The 23,687-nt window shown below is 39.1% G+C and overlaps 1 protein-coding gene across 1 annotated transcript; it reads left to right on the forward strand.

Annotated features, from left to right (window-relative positions):
* Positions 1 to 2,298: 2,298 nt before the first annotated feature.
* On the forward strand, positions 2,299 to 23,601 carry grm5a (glutamate receptor, metabotropic 5a). Its single transcript, XM_034889061.1, has 18 exons — positions 2,299 to 2,750; positions 3,117 to 3,425; positions 3,515 to 3,648; positions 5,277 to 5,538; positions 6,059 to 6,173; positions 7,830 to 8,079; positions 13,747 to 13,982; positions 14,104 to 14,225; positions 14,312 to 14,436; positions 14,538 to 14,706; positions 16,279 to 16,405; positions 16,930 to 17,047; positions 17,828 to 18,014; positions 18,795 to 18,953; positions 19,045 to 19,170; positions 19,345 to 19,527; positions 19,640 to 19,806; positions 20,771 to 23,601. The coding sequence occupies exons 1-18, from the start codon at positions 2,607 to 2,609 to the stop codon at positions 21,651 to 21,653; spliced, it is 3,816 nt and encodes a 1,271-aa protein (XP_034744952.1). The 5' UTR covers positions 2,299 to 2,606; the 3' UTR covers positions 21,654 to 23,601.
* The last annotated feature ends 86 nt before the right edge of the window (positions 23,602 to 23,687 follow it).

The following is a 23,687-nucleotide window of genomic DNA, read 5'->3' on the forward strand; positions in this document are numbered from 1 at the left end:
TGAGAAAGATGCTACAGCACATATTAGAATTATTTAGTGATTTTCTGCTGGAAAATGCTCACAACAAACACACACACACACACACACACAAGCACACAAGTCAAACCACCATGACAATACTGGGACATTACTGGGACCACAGAGTGAGAGAGACATAGAGGATATGGAGAGAAATAAAATACACAAATCTAAAATTATATATTAATAAATGAATGTGTTGGTGTACAGTATGCCAATATGTGTGTAAAGACAGTATAAAGCCCTATATTTTGTGAATGTCTTCCCTTCTTGTGATTTTGTGGTCATATGACCCCACAATAATGGTAGTCATTACCCACTGTATAAACTAATGCAAGGACTTTAAATACAGGATTCACTGTGAACTAGCTCACGGGAAAAGCATGACAAAAGCAAGACATTGCCTAAGGCAAACATATTTGCACAATGCTTTCTCAGAAGACAACTTTGATGACTTTTGACGTTTTTAAGTACTGATGTCTCACATGGTTCTTTACACCTGAGGCCGCTGGTCACCCTAACCTTTCAGTCTTTAGTCTAACAATCATGCCTTGTGCATGTGATATTTGCTGTAGGGCAAGAATGTGCATGACATCAAACAAGCCCCCACCAGAGGGCGCAATGCAACTATCCAATACCATTCTCTCTCGACAAATGTTCAACCTTCTCTTGCTATGTCTCCCAAGGCAACTAACAAACTACAATTTTGCAGGCAGAAATTCATTCATTCAGCTCCTGGTAATGGTTCCCCATGTAGAAACACCCTCGCTCACACATTTGGCCTCCGTTTGATTAGACTTTACCAAACATCCTCTGAAAAGATTGTTGTTGTTGGCTATGCGTCACACATGCTAGCCTGCAATATATTCACATCCTTCATTCTCACTTTGTTATTATCTGTGACTTTAAAACCTATTTAATTAGGAGACTGCTAAAAGCCTCAATGATCTCTGCCTCTTACATCAGAAACCAATGGATTCATTGTGTGGGTGTTCACATGTCGGATGGAACTTTTAAGATGTAAATAAGTTATTGAGACTTGCTCTTTTATCGTAGATGGATTAATCAAACCCAAATTACACAAATTAACATATTTGCTTTTGTTTCTAAATGTGTAGCCTTTTTAAGTAAAACAGTATGTTGCACTTACTGTAACACACTGAACTGAACCGCTTGATGCACCCACTGCTGGGTACATCACCGGTCTTGGCAGGCAGCCACCCACATCAAGCCATGTTCTGTCTGTTTCTTCTGTTTCAGGTTTCTGCCTGTAGTAAAGTACATTTTTCCTGCCATCTTTTCATACTTCACCTCTTTATCAAATCTCTCCTGTGCATATTTATTGTTAACACTGCATGTTTTTGATGCTGAAATGACTTTGAATGACTCCGAGATCTCCCGAAACTCTGGAAAGAAGCACATTGAAGTGGGAGATAATTAGACTTCATATTATACAAGACATACTTGTAATTATGTTTGGAGGCATTCTGACCTAAGGCAAGAAAGGGAAAGAGTTGCAGTTGAAGTTGAATACTTTCTGTCCTGGACACAATCATTTACCATCCAGATCAGATGAACTCCGCCATGTCTCTTTGAACAGAGAGGTTGTAATGGCAAATTTAATGAAAAGCCATGAAGCATCAAGGAGAATAGATACAATGCTTTTCTTCAAATGTCAAACTGACCTTAAGCACAACAAAGGTTAGCCAAAAAATAAAACCCTTCATACTAAAGAAAAACACAGGACTATATGGCCACTGTTTGTGTCAATGGTATTTCAATCAGGAGAGATTTCATTTAAAGAGTGAAATAAATGTAGTGACATTGGTCGCCATGCCATGAATAGACACTGGTGGTGGTGCAGGGATGAAGGGAACTGCCAATCTAAATGGATGTGATGTTGAGAGGGGCTTTCAATGCTGGGAGGAACCCTGGGCAGCAGCAGCGAGGACAGCGGTTTTAAAGTTTGACAGCAATGCTGTGATAGGCTCACGGAGGTCTTGGTAAAAATCTGGTTGATTTAACTGAAATAGTGAACGCCCATAGTCTCAGAGACAGAAGAGAAGAGAAATGAAAAGCATAAAAAGCCATCCTAAAGGTTAATTTAAAAGTGAAAGATAAGGGACTCTGGATGTCACACGTAACTTTCCATTAGTGGGAATCCTCTCGTGTTGATCGATAAAGGATTAATCGATCGTTGCGAGTCGGTTACCACAGTCACATAAAAGGGTGAAATGACGATAGTCTGGGCTCGGCAGGACAGAAATAGAAACCCGCATTACCAATTCACTGTTAGCCAATCACAACAGACCATCGCGCTCCATAATAAACTCCACACCGCTTTAACCATTTGCCTGTTGTTAAGGATTATAATCCTTACCGTTTATCCGTTATTTGTTTTTCTTATATTTGTGTACTTCTTTCTTTTTTCATGTTGACAACGCGTCTGCGTTCCGCGCCTCCCATAGCTTTCCACTGTGCTCATTTAATTCACTGTTGATGCTCCATGCGCTGCACTGTTTTGGAGTAGGAGGAGGTGGAGAAGGAGTGGGGGCCGCCGTGTGCGTCAGTAAGTCAAACATGTTCCAATGACGGACTATAATATCTGCTGCTATTTGCAGTTTCCTGTAGCTAGGCGCCAGGCTGAGCTTGAGCACAAACCTGCAGTTCTCTTCTGTGATGGAAACGATCTCAAAAGGAATGGCATCTGCACGGCTGCTGGCAGGAAACAGGTAGGCTGAAGTTGTATAGTTTAGCTATTAGGTGCGCACAATAATGAAGTGATGCTTACGAGAGAATTGACATAGGTTGTTAATTCTTCTTTGAACCACCCACCAAGATGTCTTTTTTTTAGGTTGCATGATGCCCTGTCAACATCCTTTCAGCACCTTGGACAGCAACTTGATGTCATTTTAGGGGGAGAGTAGAAGAGAAAGTTTTAAATAACCAAATATTGCTTTTGTTTCACATGGTCACTGTACGTAAAATACATGTGCTGACTCGACTGAGTAAGTCTTATACGAAAACGACTTAGGGTATTGTAAAAATGTGCTTTTATACTGAGCTCCTTTATTTCAAATCCCTGTCATTTTCTTTAGGAATCTAATCCTTACCCCAGGCACAATCACCATGCCAAAGACAGCACATTCATCAGAACGTCAGCTCTAAGAGGACAGAGGATGGCAGGAGGTGTAAGAAGAAACACAGAGATGGGAAATAGATTAGGGTTGTGTGTGAGGCTGTTGGCACTGAGTGTGTTACTGGGAGCTGATCTGAGCTGGCTGGGCCTAAAAGATCAGCTTGGGGTCAATGCCCAGAACACTGAGAGAAGGGTGTTGACACATATCCCTGGTGACATCATCATAGGAGCTCTGTTCTCTGTCCACCACCAACCACCTGCAGACAAGGTACGTGCTGTGTGTGTTTATGTGTGTTCTCAATTTTTTCCCACATATTATAAATGTTAGTAATCTCAGATGTGTTACACTTTGCTAAGGTCCATGAGCGAAAGTGTGGTGCGGTGCGTGAGCAGTATGGGATCCAGAGAGTGGAGGCCATGATGCACACTCTGGATCGAATCAACGCAGACCCCAATATCCTCCCCAATATCACCCTGGGCTGTGAGATCAGGTCAGAAGCTTATTACAAAACCTTTGATGATGTTGTTGTTAGTGACCTTTACTATTGGATAATGAGTGGACCATTTTGGGAATTTTGATATAAGAGAATGGCTGACAAATCTGTTAGAGAGACCAGAAAGAAAACAACGTGCATATTCCACAGAATAGCATGTAAAATAGCAATCCAGTTTAAACATACAATATATTAAACTCAGGGGGGATAAACCCAGTGGTCTGGCATGAAACTGTTGTTTGCTTAAGATGCCATATGTAAATATTGGTGCTGTCAAACGATTAAAATATTTAATCGTGATCAGTCGCAATAATTTAATAGTTAACTCGCAATAAATCACACAAATTTGTCTATTATAAATGTCCCCTGATTTCTTTTTGTCCCAATATTTTTTTTCCATTTTAATGCTATCAACATGGAAAAGTGGATCGGCTTGCTTTCAGCAAATTTTGTTTATTGAAAACAACATTGGCATATAACTGTAGTGTTCAATTTCACACTCAACATTCTCACTTGGAGCAGTTATTCACACTTGTACCAAATAATCTCTCACACAGTGTAATACTGTCCATCTATAAAAGGGTGAAAAAAATACTTTGCTGAGGGGGCGGACAATTGGCATCAGCTGTGTGCAAGTGGTATTTCAGACTGGACGTGCTGCAATGATAGCTCAGTTCAACAACAAAACACACAGATCACTTTGGTCTTGTCAATGGAACCATTTGGCAACTTTTTACAAAGTAATCGTTCCATCCAGAATCTTATTGGCTCTTTGGCCGGCTTGCAAGCCCAAACAAGTGTGTTGTTGTGACAGCATGTGAAAAAAGTTTGCTAGGCCAAAAAGAATGTTAATCTCGCAAAAAAAGAAATGTACAGATAAAAAAAAAAATGTAGCTGTCATTGCTGACACTGGGTTTTTCTTTTGTTTTGCAAATTCAACGATAAAAAAGTGAGCAAAGCAAAATTGCACAAAGGTTAAAGTTATTTTTTTGGGTGTAACGTTCTATTTTTGTTTAAGGACAGGAATTTACATGTACCATACTGTAATAAGGGTTAACCTTGAAAGAGCAGACTGGATAGATTGCTTTAAAAATCAAAAGATATGTTGAGATTTGTTTTTAAAGATTAAGCTACTAAAGTACACAAATACCATACGTTGAAGAATAATTCCTCCTTTCCTTAAGGTCTGTGGTATGATCCATTCTAAGCGCAACTACACTGTAAGAAATAAGGGACAAAATCCACAGCACAAGAGTAATTGTAAAGTTTAGTTGAAACCCACATGAAGCTGATGCTGCTGGTGTTGTTTCCCAGCAACAGACCTACAAATCAGGAAGTATCCCTCCGCCGCAGCTCAGCAAAGAAACACTGTCCAGAAGAACAGCAAATTTCTACCAAAATTCTTTGGAAAATACATTTGGCTGACTCCGACTGCTGACATCTCATATTAGCTTTGGCTAAACTTTGGAATTCAGATTCCTCACTGCTCTTGCAATGCAAAAATGAATCAGGTCAAGTGGTTTTCTTTTTTTCAAAAGCATCAGACGATAGGCTATTTTCTCAAAAAGTGATCTTTGCATCCTGCTCACCTAAACAACATTATGAACTCAGTCTTTCTACACCAGGGACTCATGCTGGCACTCCGCGGTGGCGCTGGAGCAGAGCATTGAGTTTATTCGGGACACACTAGTGTCCAACGAAGAGGAGGAGAGCCAGGGCAGGTGTACTGCAGAAGCAGGGAGCCTGTTGTTGCAGGCGAAGAAGCCCATCGTGGGACTGATTGGACCAGGATCTAGCTCTGTGGCCATCCAGGTGCAAAATCTCCTTCAACTCTTCAACATCCCACAAATAGCTTACTCAGCCACTAGCATGGATCTCAGTGACAAGGTAAGACCAATTTAACAAAAACAATGGCTTTAAATTTGAGAACACTCACATTGAATTACAAGGTAGCAAAGATATATTCACCAAATGTTTTTATTCTTTTTAGTCAGTTACTGGTTGTGGGTTTGAAGAGACTTCATGTCTGCTTTTTACCTAAGATGCATTGTATTCCAGAATGGACTTTATAAAGTAACGGATTTTACTATATCATATATTACTATATTATCCTCTAACGATAATGCAGCCATGACAATAACAAAAGCAGACATTTCAATGCCATATTTCAAGGACAATTTTCATATGATAAAACTAGTGGATTGGAGGCCAGGTAGAATACATTTAAGAATTTAAAATACTACAAAATTTGTATGACTGATTTGAACAATGTACCCTGCTAATACATTAGTATTGTCCTTTGTTGTAAAAACATCTGGAATTCAATAGGTTTTATTATGGATGCATGTGTAAGTGGTAGACATTCTATCAGGTATACTCCTATGAACATTTAAATTCCTTCCAACAGAGCTTGTATAAATATTTCATGAGGGTGGTACCATCAGATATGCAACAGGCTAAAGCCATGGTGGACATTGTCAAGAAATACAACTGGAGCTACGTGTCCGCAATACACACAGAGGGTAAGACTGCCTGAATTGTGTCATTCTATTTCTCCTTTCATCTCTCTCTTTAATCATTGTTTACACATGGATTAATCAACATATGACACAATATGACACTTACACTGAGTTGCCAGATTATCAGTTGCATCCAGTCTTATACCAGCTGACCCTGATAACATTCTCTCCTTTCTTTTTCTTTTTACTACATTGGGTCTGAAATGGAGAAAAACATGCATCTGCATTATTGTGGGCAGTGCCAGACTCAATTCTTAGTTTCAGAAGTTTGTCTGTTTTCTGTCAGAAGAGGCAGAGATGAAGCATCACACTTTTACTTGGTGACATTATGACCTGACATCAAAATATAGCAGAAGCTCATTTTCAGTATAATAGTCAGCAAGCACACTGGAGTCTTTACACAAATACACATACAAACACAAGCACACACATATCAAACATCAAGTCACTCTCCTGTAAATCCTCTGATTTCAGTTGTTACTGTTCAGTGAAAGCCTTTATATGTATCCATGGCACAACTATAAACTCATGTGAAATTAGCTTGTGTTACTTATTCTCTATAATCCTGTTCATCATTAGCAAAGCTTTCCAGGAAACCTCTGCCATGGGTTTTGAAATCTCTGGATATCATGTACTCTGTCTACTTATTTCAGGGACGCTTTTAGCAGTTGCTCATTATCGGATGTGAATTGTATCTTTTTATTGTCCTATCTATCTGTTAGCTTTTGATTTAGTGAGAAGGAAAGGTGGGAGACTTAAATCAAATCACTCATAATTTCTGAAAGCAACATTTACTGTAGCCCCAGAGGTTATGCTTGTGGTTATCAAAAACTGTAATGTTCAGCTTACTTTACACTACATCTTGCCTATACCTGTGACAACAAATAAGTACCTATTTACAATGTTGGCTGTACAGAAAAGGTGGAAAAAATATCAAAGAAGAAAATAACATAATTATAATTCAAACAGAAATGCCAGCATCATTAGCTGCATTGACAGAGAGTTAAATTGAGGTGAAAATACCATTTTTTTTAAAGTAAAATGTTCCTACTCAAGGGTGCATGCCACATAAGGGGGGTACGACCCACACGCAGTAATAAGAAGAAAGCCTCAAACAGTGGCATGCCCATAGTGAGACTACACTTGCTAAGCAACAGAAAGTAGGTGACCTCATTTCATTTCCAAAATGTAACCCCTGACAGTTGCCATAATGGGGCCAATTTATTTATTTATTTAATCTAAAGTGTTGTGCTCTCAGTACACCAGTGTATTTGAGTATGTACACCCTGTGTGTGCCTGTGTGCGTGAATCACAAGATCACACTATAGCATTGATGCCAGAGTAAAAGTGTGGGGAGCACAAATAAAACATAATATTGCAGGATTGTTTGAAGAGCAATGTGAAAGAAGTATACTAGAATATCAGGTAATACATTTTAAATTCTTAGGCAAAAAAAAAACCTAAAAAGCAACAGCCTAAACTGCTTTCTTGAGAAGCCTGGTGGTTTAAATTGATAATTACTTTGTCAAAGCAATTATTGAATAATAGATCGAACCACGACGTCCCGATTGGTGGACGACCGCTCAACCACCTTAGACAATGTGTGCAAAGTATTGTGTGTATATGAACACCATTTGATTCATGTATTTCTTTCCTTAGGTAACTACGGAGAGAGTGGAATGGAAGCATTTAAAGACATGGCAGCAAAGGAGGGGATCTGCATCGCCCACTCGGATAAGATATATAGCAATGCAGGCGAACAGAGCTTTGATAAGCTATTACAGAAGCTACGAGCCCACCTGCCCAAAGCCAGGGTTGTGGCCTGCTTCTGCGAGGGCATGACAGTCCGAGGCATACTGATGGCTATGCGACGTCAGGGCCTCGTGGGAGAGTTTCTGCTGGTTGGAAGGTGAGTGGTGGATTGCGGTGAATGTGAACGTGGTGTGGATTGAAGTCGCGACTGCATCTTACCCATTAGCTTTTTGTTGTTGCTTGTGTTAGAGGCTTACAGAATTGAATGAAATGTTTGTGCTTCAGGTTTTTTAGTCTCCTTTTTCAATCCAGGCTGTCTTCAGATGTCCAGCATTGAGGCCGTCTTTGTCCTCTCATCATCATCATCCTTAATATCATCTTCATCGCATCCATCAACTTCATGGTGGTCTAGAAAAATCAAGGTATTTTTTAATGAGCTTTTTTTGTATTTACATGGCGGGTACACTGTACATGATACTATTGTTACATTTGGTCTGTATTGCTGCCCCTTTTGCTGTTATTGAAAAAGGCTAGCCCAGCCTGCTTTGTTTTTTACCGTTCAGCATATTTATATTGATCCTGCACAAATGTGTTGGAACACACAGTAAACAAATCAGGAATCAATATTAAATTGTATAATATTGTTATTGTCACTGTCACTGTCTACAACTACAACAACAAAAATGAGGTGTGACTGGTAGCATGTATAGGCAGCATATCAGGGATTTGTTATTTAAAAAGGAAACCTAAACAGACAAATGAATAGCTAAAACAATCCTTTTCCAGCTTTGTAATCCATCCTTAAAAATATACCATTGTGGAAGACACATTCAAATAAATGAGATTTTCCTTTAGGGAAAACATTACCGCTTCAAATGTTGCTATGTACTTATGGAATGCCATTTTATTCCATGTTAAATAAATGAATAAATACACAAATACATGAATAAATTTATGAATACATGAATAAATATATATGCATTTGAAATACATCATGAAATAAGTAAATAAGGCAATAAATAGAATATGAATAAATGTAAACATTCATATAAAATCACAATCAATTAGTTAAATAAATGTATGAAAAGGTTTTACTTTTGATTATTTCGTGGTACTTTTATTTCATAAGTCCACATTTTTTTATGTCCGTGGACTTTCATTTACGAATGCAACATTTATTTGTTTCCCTCAATATTTATTTCCCTTTCTTATATGCAAATCAGGGGGCATGTATATCTCTCACATTCAGTAAAGAGCTGCGGGGCTCTGTACCCAACGCTCATTCACCTATTCTGGGGTACCTGAACCATCAACTGAACAGATGGAGCAACATGACCGGCAGTTTGCGGTGATCTGTACCCAGCCCACAGTCACCTATATTCTGGGGTATAACTGGGGTAAATTCTGGGATTCAGTTTAATGTGAATTAGAGCATTCGATTGCCCGCCAGCTCACTAAACGCCTCAGCTAAAGTTGTGTCAGAGAATGTCTAAGATGGGCTCTGGTGTTGTCAACCCAAAGTGGGTACAGAGCACCGCCCAGGTCAGCGGTGGTTGGTGGTCTAGTTACCACAGAATAAGTGTCTGTGCGTTGGGTACAGAGCAGAAGTCTCCTGAAATAAATGAACGTGGACTTAAGAAAAAAAATGTACCATGGAATAATTAAAAGCAAAACCTTCAAATATATAAATTTAACTAATTGATTCATTTTTATGTGGATATTTACATTTATTTATTTATGTGTGTATTTATTTCCTCATTTATCTATGATGTTTTTCAAAGGCATATTTATTTATTGATTTATTCATTAAATTAATTCATTAATTTATGGATGTATTCATTTATTTATGTAGTTATTCATTTATTTAAGATTGAATAAAATGGCATTCCATATGTATTGGCTTATTCAGGTTAATTCAGGCAAAGAAAATGTTAAAGGCTGAGCATGCGATGCAAGAGGGAGAGTATGCAATTAGGGAAAGAAGTAAGCGGAAAAGAGGGGGTTGATTTAGCAGGAGGCTTCACTCTCTCCGAGAATAACATGTTTTATTTTAAGGTTTAGCTCTCTGGCTCACTCTTGTCCCTCGTGTTCTATAAATGCCTTTCCTCATTAGGAGCCACATATGTAGGCTGTCGCTCAAATCTGAGGGTAGAAAACATAAAATAACCTTGAACTAAATATTGCAAAACACCATGCTCTATAATCCATATTAACACACAGCTTCCAGACAGTTGTCATATTATATAATTATTATAGATTATATTTGTTAGGATGCTTTTCCTTGCTGTTCTGCTTTGAGGGTAATTGGATTTTAGATGTACTGTTAAGATGGCAAATTGGTGTCTCTTTTGATCTGATCCTAATATGAGCATACACTTGGTAAACAAACCATTTTCCGATTTTCATGTCAGCCTGTAGGATAAGTCTCCAGGTCGTTGTATGTATGCAGTGCATTCGTGCTTATGTTCCATTTATAGAAAGAAAGGGATTGAAGGAGAAGATAATGATATTTTTTTTTGCTGTTTTGTTACAAGCACAGCTTAAGCCGATTTGTTTTATAGAAGATACTATCAGCCTTCACATGGTTTTTTTATAAAAAATAAATGGAAAAGTTAAAGGTCTTGCAAATGGAATAAGAACATCTTAGAGTTAAGATGCCACAAGAGGATTACTTTTAAAAATGGGGGGCCTGTGTCTGTTTTAAGCTAACTATTGGATAGATTATATTTTTTTTCTGGTGCCACCTGTGGTTTTTAGTGAAATATCTCCACAACTATTAGATAGATCCAATAGATGGATTTCCATAAATATGGTGTGTACCCACGCAAAATATATTATTAACTTTGGTGATCCCTTTACTTTTTATCTGTCAACAGGTCCAAATTTTAATTGGGCCACCGCAGTACTTTTGTTAGAGGTGTATATCATGAATCACTTAGCGGATTCAAATCAGTTTGTTCAGTTTAGTTTGAAGATTTATGTAGTTTTTTTCACTTTATTATTAAAACTAAGCAGTTGCATCACCAAGTCTTCAAAAGCTGCAAAATCAATGACTTTCCCATCAACCTCAACTGCATTTTGTGTTTAGCTCTAATTGGCAAATGTTAGCTTGCTTACATGCTAAACCAAGATGGTGAGCATGTAAACATTAACTGTTAAACATCTGCATGTTAGCATTTTCATTGTGTGCATGTTAGCATGTAGCTCAAGTCACCGCTGTGCCTAAGAACAGCCTCATAGAGCTGTTAGCATGGCAGTACACACTTATAGCGACATAGTACATTTAGTGCCACTGCTTGGTTTGCAGTACAGTTTACATACAGTACGACAGTCCCTTCACACAAGTGCTCCCACCAACTACTTGGAGTTGCTTGTGCTAGTAAAGATCCCCCACTGGCTTCCCACCAACAAATAATGCCATTTGTGCTCATTGAGCACTTGAGTTAGTCGGAAACACAACAACCGAGGTTTGCCTGGGTCTTGAAAAAGTGTTTTTGCTTCTCCTTGGTTCAGACAACTGTTTCACTTTTTTTTTCATGTCTTGTTCAGTTTAATTTTAGAAATTTGTTAGCCTTAAGTTTGTACCACTACAGAATGAAGAGTCACCTCAGAAAAGATCTGGCTGGAGAGTTGACCAGCATTGCGTGTGTGTGTTTGTGTGTATGCATGTATGTGTGTGCGTGCGTGTGTGTGTGCGTGTGTGTGTGTGTGTGTGTGTGTGTGTGTGTGTGTGCATGTGTTTTCAAGCCTGTAGGTGGTGCAGCAACACGCTGCACACAGCATATTGCCCTCCCAGGTCGATGTGTGGGTTTTAGAGCTCTCGTTCAAGAGTGATTCAAACTATCCGGAGTCGAAGCCATCCATGCTTTTCATGTCCATTCCTGTCTTTTTTATGCCAGTATACCGTTTCTGTGCTCGCTTCTCTAAGGATGTGTTATGAAATGATCTCCTACCTCACCCAGAGAACCAGGCATCATAAAAAAAAACACCCACGCTTCTGTTGTGTAACTCCAACTCAGTTTGCAAAGTTTTTTTAAATGACTTTCTTTGCTTTTTTTGTCAGTTAGAAAGAGGAGAGTGGATTTTTTTGTGTCAGTAAGGTGTGCGTGTTTACATGTATGCACATGCGTGGAGGTGTAATCAGCCTTTTTTTCTTTGTTTGTCGTAGACTACTGTCCAGAGGGAAAGATAATAATAGATAGAGTAGAAACCTTTTTTAAGCAATTCACTGATGAGCTAGCTTACTGAGTCCAAGCCCACAGTGTTTTTGAATAAATAGTAGATCAGATGTGTCTGCAGACGCTGCAGTCTGATGGTGTGTGTCTGGTGTTTTAATTCTCTGAGCATCGGGTATCGTTTGTAATTATAGTCAGAAGGTGTTGCACCAAACTGTTATTCTGTAGAATGAAACACATAACTAATCCCTTATGTAAAATGTCCAATTGACAAACCAGAATGCTGTGATATTGTAAGCATAAAAAATACGTTAACATATATGAAGAGTATGTTTCTGCAATGCAGTTCTAGAGAGATTGTTGCTCCTTAAGTTATTGAAAGTCAAGTAAATCAGTATGCTTTTCCTTACAAGTGTGTCTCAATAGACTTTTACAGATAATGTGCCCATAGAGATCTTATTTATCAGCAGTCTTAGACAAACTTTGCAAACAAAAATATGCGACCATAATCTATACAAAACAAAATGGCATGCTGAAAAGAAGCGTCTCTATCCCAGCTAGCCAGGTCCTTCCAGCACCATTAACCATTGATCCCTGGAGGTTTGTTTCAAGTTATCTTTGCATGTGAACATAATTAAAAAATGTCACTTCACAATTTTTTTAACTTGGATATGTAAAGCAAATACTTACTTTTTTTATCACCCAGTGGGTCTGGTGTAAATCTGAGTCATCATGATAATTATTTTATTTTACCATAACTCTCTGCAAAACAGCGAGGGGGTTCATTTTGTGAGGCACCAACTGTCTCTTTCAATCTGTTCAGTGGTGCAAAATGTAGTCATAAGCACCAACTACAGCTTTTTACACCATGCCAGATTTAAAATCCACTGCTATCATGGACTTCCTCTTTCTAAAACCATTATAAACTGCATACGGTAACCGGTTGTACCCTAATCCTGTGTTGTACTGTAGTAAACACCCTGGTTTCTGAATTATTTTGCCTGCAAGTGTTTTTTAATAAGAGCCACTGTAATGTTGGGTGATACTGGGAAACCAGTTTCATTAAGTGTGATTGTGAATCAGGTTCAAGGCTTAGTTTAGATCCCTACTATATAAGGGTAAGGGGGTGGAAGCTGTTCTTTAGCATCAACACCATAATTAAAATGCCTCTGTCTTCCATGAGGAGACATGGTAATGTAATGGACAAAGTAAGTCCTTCCTTTTAATCGTTTGTTTCTTGGACGTTGCATCAGGTTTACTAGCTGTTCCTTACAGATAGCAGTGATATGTTTTTCTACAAGTCTTGCTGAGGTGACAGTGCTGTCTAAACAGTCAAATCCTGGTGTGGGTTACAATTGAGCAACAGTTACCATAATGCTCAAATGTGCTGTACATATAAATGAATGGTTTCTGTGTAAGAATTAGAAAAGCTATTTTGTAGAAACGTATACATGTCCACTATAATGGTTCTATTATAAACATTGTATGCCTGTACTATTTATCTCAACATTTCAATTAAAAATGATGATTTAATCAATGGCTTTAAAAAAAACATAGGGTCATGTCAAAGTCGTACAGTATTAGGACCAAAGCCTTTGTCTCTCTCTCTCTCTCTCTCTCTCTCTCTCTCTCTCCCTCCTCTTGTCCAGTGATGGCTGGGCGGACAGGTCCGACGTTACCGATGGCTACCAGAGGGAGGCAGCTGGTGGAATCACTATAAAGCTGAAGTCGGCGTATGTGACCTGGTTCGATGATTATTACCTGAACCTAAAGCCTGACGCCAACCTGAGAAACCCCTGGTTCCCTGAGTTCTGGCAGCATCGCTTCCAATGCAGGTTGAGGGGGCATCCGCAGGAAAGCAGCATGTTCAACCGCACCTGCACCTGTTAGTACAACACCAGCCTTCACACACCTCTTTACTGTATTTCCATCTTAAAAAATATTACCATTAGTTTAGATTATAGTGATTGGGTTTCTCCTTATGAGCAGGTCTCTGTTCTACACAGGGAGAGAGTCTCTTCGCCATCAGTATGCCCAAGACACCAAGATGGGCTTTGTCATGAATGCCATCTATTCCATGGCTCACGGACTGCACGCCATGCAGCAATCCCTCTGTCCAGGATATAAGGTACGATAATGAACAGTGTGCATAATTGTATGCTTTCACACTGGGACTGACCGTATTGACAATGTTTGCTCCTCCCCTGGTGCCAGGGTTTGTGTGAGAACATGCGGCCCATTGATGGCCGCAAACTGCTGGATTTCCTAATGAGAACCAACTTTACTGGTGTGTCTGGGGAGACCATCTACTTTGACCAAAGTGGAGACTCACCTGGCAGGTAAGGATTATGATGGGGAAGGAAAGAAGGAAATTAAATAGTAGAAAGAAATGGTAAATGTATGGATATGCTGTTTTATGCACACAGTATATGTGTCTTAGGTATGAAATCATGAACTTCAAGCGCACAGGTGAGGATGAGTATGCATACATCTATGTGGGAAGCTGGGATCAGGGTGGCCTAAAGATGAACGATGAGGAAATCTGGAGTAACAACAGTGAAATCATCCAGTCAGTCTGCTCTGAGCCCTGTCAGAAGGCACAGATTAAGGTATTTACCTAACCAACACACAGTTTTAATTTGTAGAGAAATAGGTGTTGTAAAATTGATAAACTATGTTGAATTACTTAAAAACACATTTTTGTCAAGTAAAAATACATGTGGTAACTGTACCTACTGCTTTATTTGCATGCATGCAGTAGGATATATATACATATATATATATATATATATATATATATATATTTTTTTTTATATATATATATATATATATATAAACATCTTCAGTCTATAAATGATTTATATTCTTCTTCTTAAGTCTGAAACATACCAATGGAAATCAGTTTTGCTAATAACGGAAGCTGTTTCCGTTATTATCTCCAAACAATAGACATGGTTTCATACATTCATGTGTGACTATAGACCAGAGAACACACACTATCAACGTTTTACTGAAAAAAACTGTCAAGCATGACCCACACAGCAGTCCTGACTTGGGCCCTTAAGTTTACAATCTGCAAATGATCCAATCAGATCCTCGAGTACCCCACTAGGGACACAGAAAAGCTCTTTCTTCAAGCTTTGATTATGTCCCATGTGGGCTTCTGCAACTCCCTGTAGAATCTTAAAATCATGGAGAACACTGCCTCCTCTAAATCATCCCAAACATCTCTAACATTAAACCAGATCTACACACGCTACACTGACTACCTGTAATGTGGCAGCTTGTAGGGAATTCAAAACTCAAGTCTGATGCATAACATTTTGATTAGATCTATTTGTTCACACCTCCAGGACTTACACCCCAGCCCACATTCCTAGCTTTGGATCTATCAGCTGCTTAGCTCTCTCTGACATGTGCTGACCTTGACAACAGATGGGCGTCATTCCAATTCATATTACTTTATTGTCCATTAGATTAGCATAACATGGAAATGTGTATTTGGCACTGGCACATAAGACAACACATACCATACACAAAAACACACAACAATTATGCATCTTAAAGTTTCAAGGGGCCTCTTATTGAGAATGGATTCAGCTGACGGAATGAAGGATTGCTTGTTTAATCGTTATTCCTGGCCAATGGGACCCTCAGGCAACGGGCTGATGGCAGCAAATGAAATGCTGAGTTTAGAGGATGGGGGTGATCATAGATCTGGATTGCATTTTTAGTTGTGGATTGAGAAAAGAAGTCCTGGAGGTGGAGTTGTTTTTCTGATCTCCTGACATGGCATGTCTTCAGACTGTGAGAGGAAACGGAAGCATCCAGGGGAACCCTTGGCAAACATGCAAGCGCCACGCAGAGATTTGAACCCAGAACTTTCTGCAAGTAAAAGTGTGAAACACTGACCCACCATGCCTCCACTCTCCTCAGCTTATTTTCGGGCAGAAAAGATGATAACACGATGACTACCTTTCTTTTTTTCTTCTTTTGATCACCTGACAAAGAAATTCTCATTTCCCTGCCCAGTCAGAGTGTAAGATTAGCTACAGGAAAGTACCATTGGAGCTTTGAGACCTTTCGGCCCCTTTCATACAGGTGTGTGTGTGTGTGTGTGTGTGTGTGTGTGTGTGTGTGTGTGCGCGCGCGTGCATGCGTGCATGTGTGTGTGTCTCTAGGTGATCCGTAAAGGAGAGGTGAGTTGCTGTTGGACTTGCACTCCCTGCAAGGAGAACGAGTTTGTGTTTGATGAGTACACTTGTCGAGCCTGCGACCTTGGCTTCTGGCCCACATATGACCTCACTGGTAAATCCACTTTGTTCATGTGTTTACTTTTACTTTACTTTTTATGTGTTTACTTCATGTATTACTTCAAATACAAGATTTCCAAACAGGAGCTTATGTACTCCATATAGTACGTGCAAGTATGTACTGTACAACCCCTCGCCTACCCTTTTAAACATTTATTGTCTCCCACAATATTTCTCTTTCTGTATAATGTGAAAACAAACACATGAAGGAAGTTTTCTATTGTGTAATCTCCATAGGCAAACACCAGTGTGTGTTCTTGACATTGATCCATCTCTTTCTGATCCCTTTTTTCTCCCTTACAGATCCCTTTAATGTTTCACAATATTAACTCCAAAATAGATTAAATAATTTACAAATAACAACTGACAAGTGTTGTCCACACAGTTACTGTAAAAGTAATTTCTTTTGCTGCATCCACATCAAGCTATGAGTTGCTGTAACATGCAAAGACGTGATACACATCTTCTCATTATCTCTTCTCTTCTCCTCACTCCCCATGATCTCTCTGTATCCTGCAGGTTGTGAGCCGATCCCAGTCCAGTATGTGCGTTGGGGCGATCCAGAGCCCATTGCTGCAGTGGTCTTCTCCTGCCTGGGCCTCATGGCTACACTTTTTGTTACTTCTGTCTTCATCAAGTAAATATAGTCTATGGTTTTACTAGTCGTGATAGTAAAAATAAATAGGTCAAAATGAATACAACTTGGTCGATAGCAATTACATACCCTAATGAAGTAATGGATTAACTTTACCCAACCACCCATGGTTGGAAAACTACAAGAGGTTGTTTTGACTTGGCGTTGGTGTTATTTTTTATACGACTGAACTAAAATTAAATATAGCAAATTTTTTAAATGTGCATGTCACTATTTGTTGCTGTATCTTACAAATGGATATGTTTTGAATGTCATATCAGTTTGTATGTTTGTGACAGTTTTAAAGTAAAACTCAAACTTATTGTGTTTGACACTCTGTCTAAATAACCCATCCATGTTATAAAGAACAAACACAAATGTCGGGTACTAAAGAAATAACTATATTGACCCAAACTGGGTCCATTTTTAATAACATAATTTGTAGAGTGTATATGTTTTGCTTAAAATGGTCACGTTGTTAATAACATCAATTAAGAAATATATGATATCTTGTTATGTAAATATAGTAAAACATGAAAATATAGAAATATAGTTTTATCATTCAAATACAAAAATAGCAAATATATAATATATTATATATATATATATATATATATATATTCAAATATATTGAATAGATCAGTGAAACAAAACCAATACCTTTTGAATTTGAAAATGATTCTTAGGAGGATAACCCCTTGTGAGGAAGCATCTTGTTTTCGAGGGGGTCTTATACTGTACTATTTTATCCATTTTGTGAGATATAATTTCATCCATTTGTAGATTTTGGGACACTCCTGTGGTCAAGTCATCCAGTCGTGAGCTCTGCTACATCATCCTAGTTGGAATATGTCTTGGCTACCTGTGCACATTCACCCTTATCGCCAAACCCCACATAGTGTACTGCTACCTCCAGCGGCTGGGGATTGGCCTGTCCCCCGCCATGAGCTACTCTGCACTGGTCACCAAGGTACTTTCCTTTCTGTTTGTTGCCAGGAGTTGGAGGAACAAATATACACAGATCAAGTAGTAAGTTTGTGTCATATTTCACTTCCTGCGAAACATTGTGAGTTAAAGCCACAACAATTGAACATTAGCTTATTTTGATGTCAGAATTTTCAGAAACTCAATACGGCATAACTATTTCATGAAACTTAAAAAGTTATCCGCACACACTCCCATTAAAGGTCTGACTAAATGGCTTTGCTATTTGAAAATTCTCAGTTTTTTCGATTTTTTGACACGTGAAACAGGATGTTGGGCTTGAGATACACTTGTATAGAAGATTTAGTCGCCCATAGAACAAAACTGAAATCAATGGCGATCACTAACTTCTTTCATATCACACACGCAGAGGAGTTGGAGGACAAAAGGAGGAACATACAGTATGCAGCACCATGTGTGTTGGAGCCTTTGGCCGAGAGAGCTGCAGATGACGTTGCAAACAAACACATTTGATTAGACACTACTAGCATTATAGTCCAATGTTCTTCTTAGGTTTTTCGCATAAATAGAAGGGCATTTAAGGATAAGGGCAGGTGTACAGGAGCTACCTCCAGAGATTGGATGATTGCCAAATGTAAGGGAGGAAAGCTAGAAGTTTGGGATCTGTATGTGTGTAGGCTGAGGTTGTTGTTTAAAATCGGAAAAAAACAAGAAGGGAATTAATATTATAAACCAGCGCAAGCGGTATTATCCACAGTCAGTGTAAGTGAAGCCTGCATTACCATTTGATCTATTTTTTATCCAGACCAACCGTATAGCACGGATCCTGGCAGGCAGCAAGAAGAAGATATGCACCAAGAAACCGCGCTTTATGTCCGCCTGCGCACAATTGGTCATCGCCTTCCTACTCATACTGCTGCAGCTTGGGATTATTGTGGCACTTTTCATCATTGAGCCACCCCAGGTGTGTGTTTGTGTGTGTGTGTGCTTAACAGTGCGGGGGATGATCATTAATTTATACATCTAGAGTGATCTCTCACTTTCTCTTCTCTTAGGTGATCTATGACTACCCCAGTATTAGTGAAGTTCATTTGATCTGCAATCTGACCACTCTGGGGGTGGTGGCGCCGCTGGGCTACAATGGCCTGCTTATTCTGAGCTGCACCTTCTACGCCTTCAAGGTACCTCAGCATAACAGTTGTTAAGTTAAGCAGCAGTAGTTAAGTAACACCACCCCTTCTCAGGTTCATGGTTTTCTTTCTTTGCACTCAGGCTTATTCTCCTCCTTTTTATCCTGTCCTTTCTACTTCAACTTACACTGCTTTAAAATGTCTACTCTTTCTTTTCTCCGACAGACTCGTAATGTTCCGGCTAATTTTAATGAGGCCAAGTATATTGCCTTTACCATGTATACCACCTGTATCATCTGGCTGGCCTTTGTTCCCATTTACTTTGGCTCCAACTACAAGATCATAACCATGTGCTTTAGTGTCAGCCTCAGTGCCACGGTGGCTCTCTGCTGCATGTTTGTCCCAAAGGTAAGAAATGTAAATGCTGTTACAGTGAATATAAACCAGTACAGGGATATTTGTACTCTATATATATTTCGTATCCCAACACCTTAATGCTCAGAGTTATTTTCTTGGTCAGGTGTACATCATGCTTGCCAAGCCTGAAAAGAATGTCCGTAGTGCCTTCACAACATCCACAGTGGTGCGCATGCATGTAGGTGATGCCAAGAAAGCTGCAAAGACTGGCAAAAGCTCGAGCAGCATGGCCAACTTGTTTCGACGCCGTGGCTCTGCGCAGGACATCAGGTATATGGGGGACCTAAGTGTGTATTGAGCTATGAATAAATGAACTCCTCATTATCAAAAACAGGCACTTAATTACATTAGATGATCCTTTAGATATTACATTTGGACAATCTGGCCTCCTTTTTTAGCTAATTTTAGTCAGATCAGGTCAACAATCACACTATAAAATACTGGCACAATCATGGTTTGTATTACAATCACTCAGCATTTTACTTAATGTAAGGACCTTACTAGAAATGGTCTGTGGTAAAAAAGGATAGTCCTGCAAGAAAGGTGGGGACATGACAGGCATGGTGGAGATACTACCTGCTTGACTCAACATTAGGTAGTCTTGCATTGCCAGACCTGTCTCCACAGCGCTGTGGAGGAAGGTCTGGCTACACCACAAATACATTCTCGGATAAGAGAAAAAAAAATTTTCATCACTTTAAACAATCACAATAGTCTAAATGGTCTCTACTTGTTTTGGTGAACCATTCCCCCAAAAAAAAAAAATTGCATAAAATATTAAATTAAGTCAACTGTTCACACAATACCATTACCACGTTAGCTATTTTAATTAGCTGGATTCATGATTAAACGTAATTTGCTCGTACCAGTGTGCTACCTCATTTGGGTTAAGTACTCTCAGAGGAGACCCACTGCCTTTAAGGATTTGTCTTTCTAGGGAAGATAAAGAGAAAATGGAGGGAGATGTAGAATTACATAGACAGCAAAAGATAGAATGGAGGATGGTAGAAATACTGACAAGGAGAAGTAAAACAAGAATCTCAGTGTAGATGGGGAAGTTATCCTGGTATAATGGTAACTTACAGTATGTACATACAAATAGTGTCTTGCACTACTCAGGTTTAAATCTATCTATATAGAAGATTTGCAGTATTGCACAGTGGATTGGACATATTTGTTATCACTTTTAAATACATGTAAACAAGTATTATGCCTCTGTCTTTATGTTTTGCAGTTCCAATGGGAAATCGGTGACATGGACCCAGAATGAGCACAGCTACAGACCAAACATATGGAAAAGGATGTCATTCCATGTCAAGAAAAAGGAGGCAGTCGAGGTGAACCAGACAGCAATCATCAAGCCTTTCTCTAAAGGAGGAGATACATCTGCAGACACTGGTGTCAAAGAGCAGTATGAGGAGCAACAGGTGTCTCAGCCCTACATCTGCTCCCGCTCTCAGTCACCCAGGGGTTTCCAGGGAGGAGAGGCTGGAGAGGACGGACAAGCTTTACCCACTTACATACCTGAGCACCCAGCTGGGGTTAGAAGAAGAGTTGGGGACAATGGCCAGGGTGTTGGTATGGTGGATGGTGCTGACATTAGTATCATAGGTGTGGGTGACATCGGCATAGGGGTGATCGGCGGCCAACCTCAGGGCACCACAATCATGGACCAAATCAGCAGTGTGGTTAACCGTTTCACTGCCAACATTAGTGAGCTGAACACCATGATGCTGCCAGGAGTCACTGTCAACTCTACGTCCACCACTGCTCTGCCTGCGGTTGCAGATGCCGCCCCTAGCCCACCTCAGTACCTCACATCCAGGAGCAGACAGGCCCCCTCCAATGCCACCACATATGCAGAGGTTGCAGTTGTCTCCAATTTCTGCGAGAATCGACCAGCAGGTAAGATTTATGAGCACCTGGCAGGGACCTGCATGAGTAGCAGGCGAGCCAAGGATATGGAGGAGCTGGTGGCTCTGACACCTCCCTCCCCGTTTAGAGACTCGTCTCTAAGCTCCAGTGAAAGCTCACCTACTTCGATGTCCCCGGCGTCTGAGGCTGAATATGACCAGCTGCTGCTGAGACACTACAGCCAGAGCTCCTCCTCTCTTTAAACCTGCTCTCCTTTTCGCTACACATCATTCTCCTTGTTTATCCTTTATTTGGGGTATTGAAAAAAGACAAAGCTTTAGACTGGACCGGACTCTCGGATGCCTTTATACATGGGGATTTTCAGAATTTGTAAGCAGTTTTTAAATTATACTTTCATTTTCAGATTGGATTGAATGCACCCATACATGTCTCCTTTTAGAGGACTGAGAGAAAAGTGTCACTACTGCAAATATTAAATGCTGAACTTAAGCTGAGCATTGTCAGTGCTTCATCGTATGTTTCCAAGTGAGTAAAACTTGACAAACATATCGGCATTTTACAGACTTTCAAATGCTATACTGACGGACACAGGTTTCTAACTTTTCAAATTCCAAAGAAAATACTGATAAGCTGAGAAAGAAATGTATGTAAAAATTTTGATTTCATTATACAAATGATTATCAATCATAAATAGGGGAAATTGACCAAATATTTAAATTCAGTGTTTCTTTGGATTAAGCCAAAATGGCCTATAATACTGAACTTCAAAATGACATTTGATTTTTTTTTTTTAGGTAGGTGCAGGTTTTGAAGATAATTGCGTTTAATTTGTATATTCTGCATTACATCGTGATTTGTTTTTATTGCTTACTGTATATTATTGCTTTTGACTTTCTGTACATGTGATGTTTTTGTTACTGGCAAATTGCCCTAATCCTTAATATTTTGAGACCCAGGTGGATGTTGATTTTATCTGCATGAATGCTGCCCTCTAGTTGGTTGTCAGTCCAAGAAAACAGAAGCGAGCATTTGAAATCCTGACGATAGAGGAGAAAGCGCACAGATGCTGCAGTATGTGAATGAGGAAGCATTTTTTTTCTTTGTGAAGAGTTCTCCATTTTCTTTTCTTGAAAAGAAAATATTTGCTGAGAATGAAACCCCCTACCATCCTGATAGGGCATCTCAAGAGAATGTAAGACATTGTCTTAATAGACATAATTCTCATGTGTCTAATCCACAACGAGCTTATAGAATACTTAGATGTCTTTTTAAATTATTTTCTCTTAGCTGAATGTACGATACGTTGTCATTTAAAGTGGACCAAAAGGATCTTCCACCTCAGGATGTGTCTGAACCAAAATACCCTCTGACTTCAACTCCTACCTGTTGAACAAGTGCTGTCATCTTTTGGATCAAAATGTTTCCAGTTTGCATGATGTCAAGATTTGTTTCTAGTCTTTAAGTTATATTTGTAATAAATTACTTTGTTTGATATTGTACATGTGAAACTAAAAAGATGAATAGATACAGTAGCAAATTAATGGTACTATCAGTGTGTGAATATTAATGTGTTTTTAAAATTAGCTTCAGGAGGAGAGAAGTAAACTGAAAGTGCGCCACATTTTTGCCAAATATCTATTGCAAAACAGTTGTTTCTAGCTTGGCTTTTTACTTACATAATGTACCAATGTCTCCCTGGGGCATATGTAAATTACATTATGATTCTATAAATTGGCTCATGTTTCAGACATTATTATTTTTTTTGTAACATATGACAATGAATCAATGAATATTATTTTTTTATCTGCATTTTGGCCTCTTTGGGGATGTTGATTGACAGGCTAGCAGATGTAACTGATGATGTTCATGTCAGAGCTATCTTACGCTTGTTTATCTATCCTTCAGTCATTATTTTTTAATTTGTATGTTTACACAGGCAGGAATGTGTTCAGGTTTTTGGAATTGTGAGGTGTTTTTCTACTGGCTTCAATGTGAAAAAGAATATCATAGACAACTGCCATAATTGCATGCAGGTGTGTGCCAATTTTGCAGGATTATACTAAGCTTTGTTCACTGATATAATCCACAGAAGACATTTGTCTTGGTTTTTTCTCTTCATCTGCCTTTCACATAGCTAGAATTTACAATTTAGACCTGTGCTGCGATAAACGTTTCCATCCAAAATGCAAAGCATTTTCTTAAATTTGTTTGTAATTCATTGGTAATGATCCCTGTTTACATTTTAGGAATGCTTCATTCACGTTGTAGAAATTCTT

Source organism: Etheostoma cragini, chromosome 13 (assembly GCF_013103735.1).
Source record: "Etheostoma cragini isolate CJK2018 chromosome 13, CSU_Ecrag_1.0, whole genome shotgun sequence".
In the NCBI taxonomy this organism is placed as follows: domain Eukaryota; kingdom Metazoa; phylum Chordata; class Actinopteri; order Perciformes; family Percidae; genus Etheostoma; species Etheostoma cragini.

What these genes read in the sequence shown, in the direction of transcription:
- grm5a (XM_034889061.1), top strand. Translation starts at nt 2,607, where the DNA reads ATGACGGACTATAATATCTGCTGCTATTTGCAGTTTCCTGTAGCTAGG. An exon ending in GAGTTTCTGCTGGTTGGAAG is followed by an intron (nt 8,080 to 13,746) that starts GTGAGTGGTGGA and finishes CCTCTTGTCCAG; the next exon opens with TGATGGCTGGGCGGACAGGT. An exon ending in GGCTCTGCGCAGGACATCAG is followed by an intron (nt 19,807 to 20,770) that starts GTATATGGGGGA and finishes TATGTTTTGCAG; the next exon opens with TTCCAATGGGAAATCGGTGA.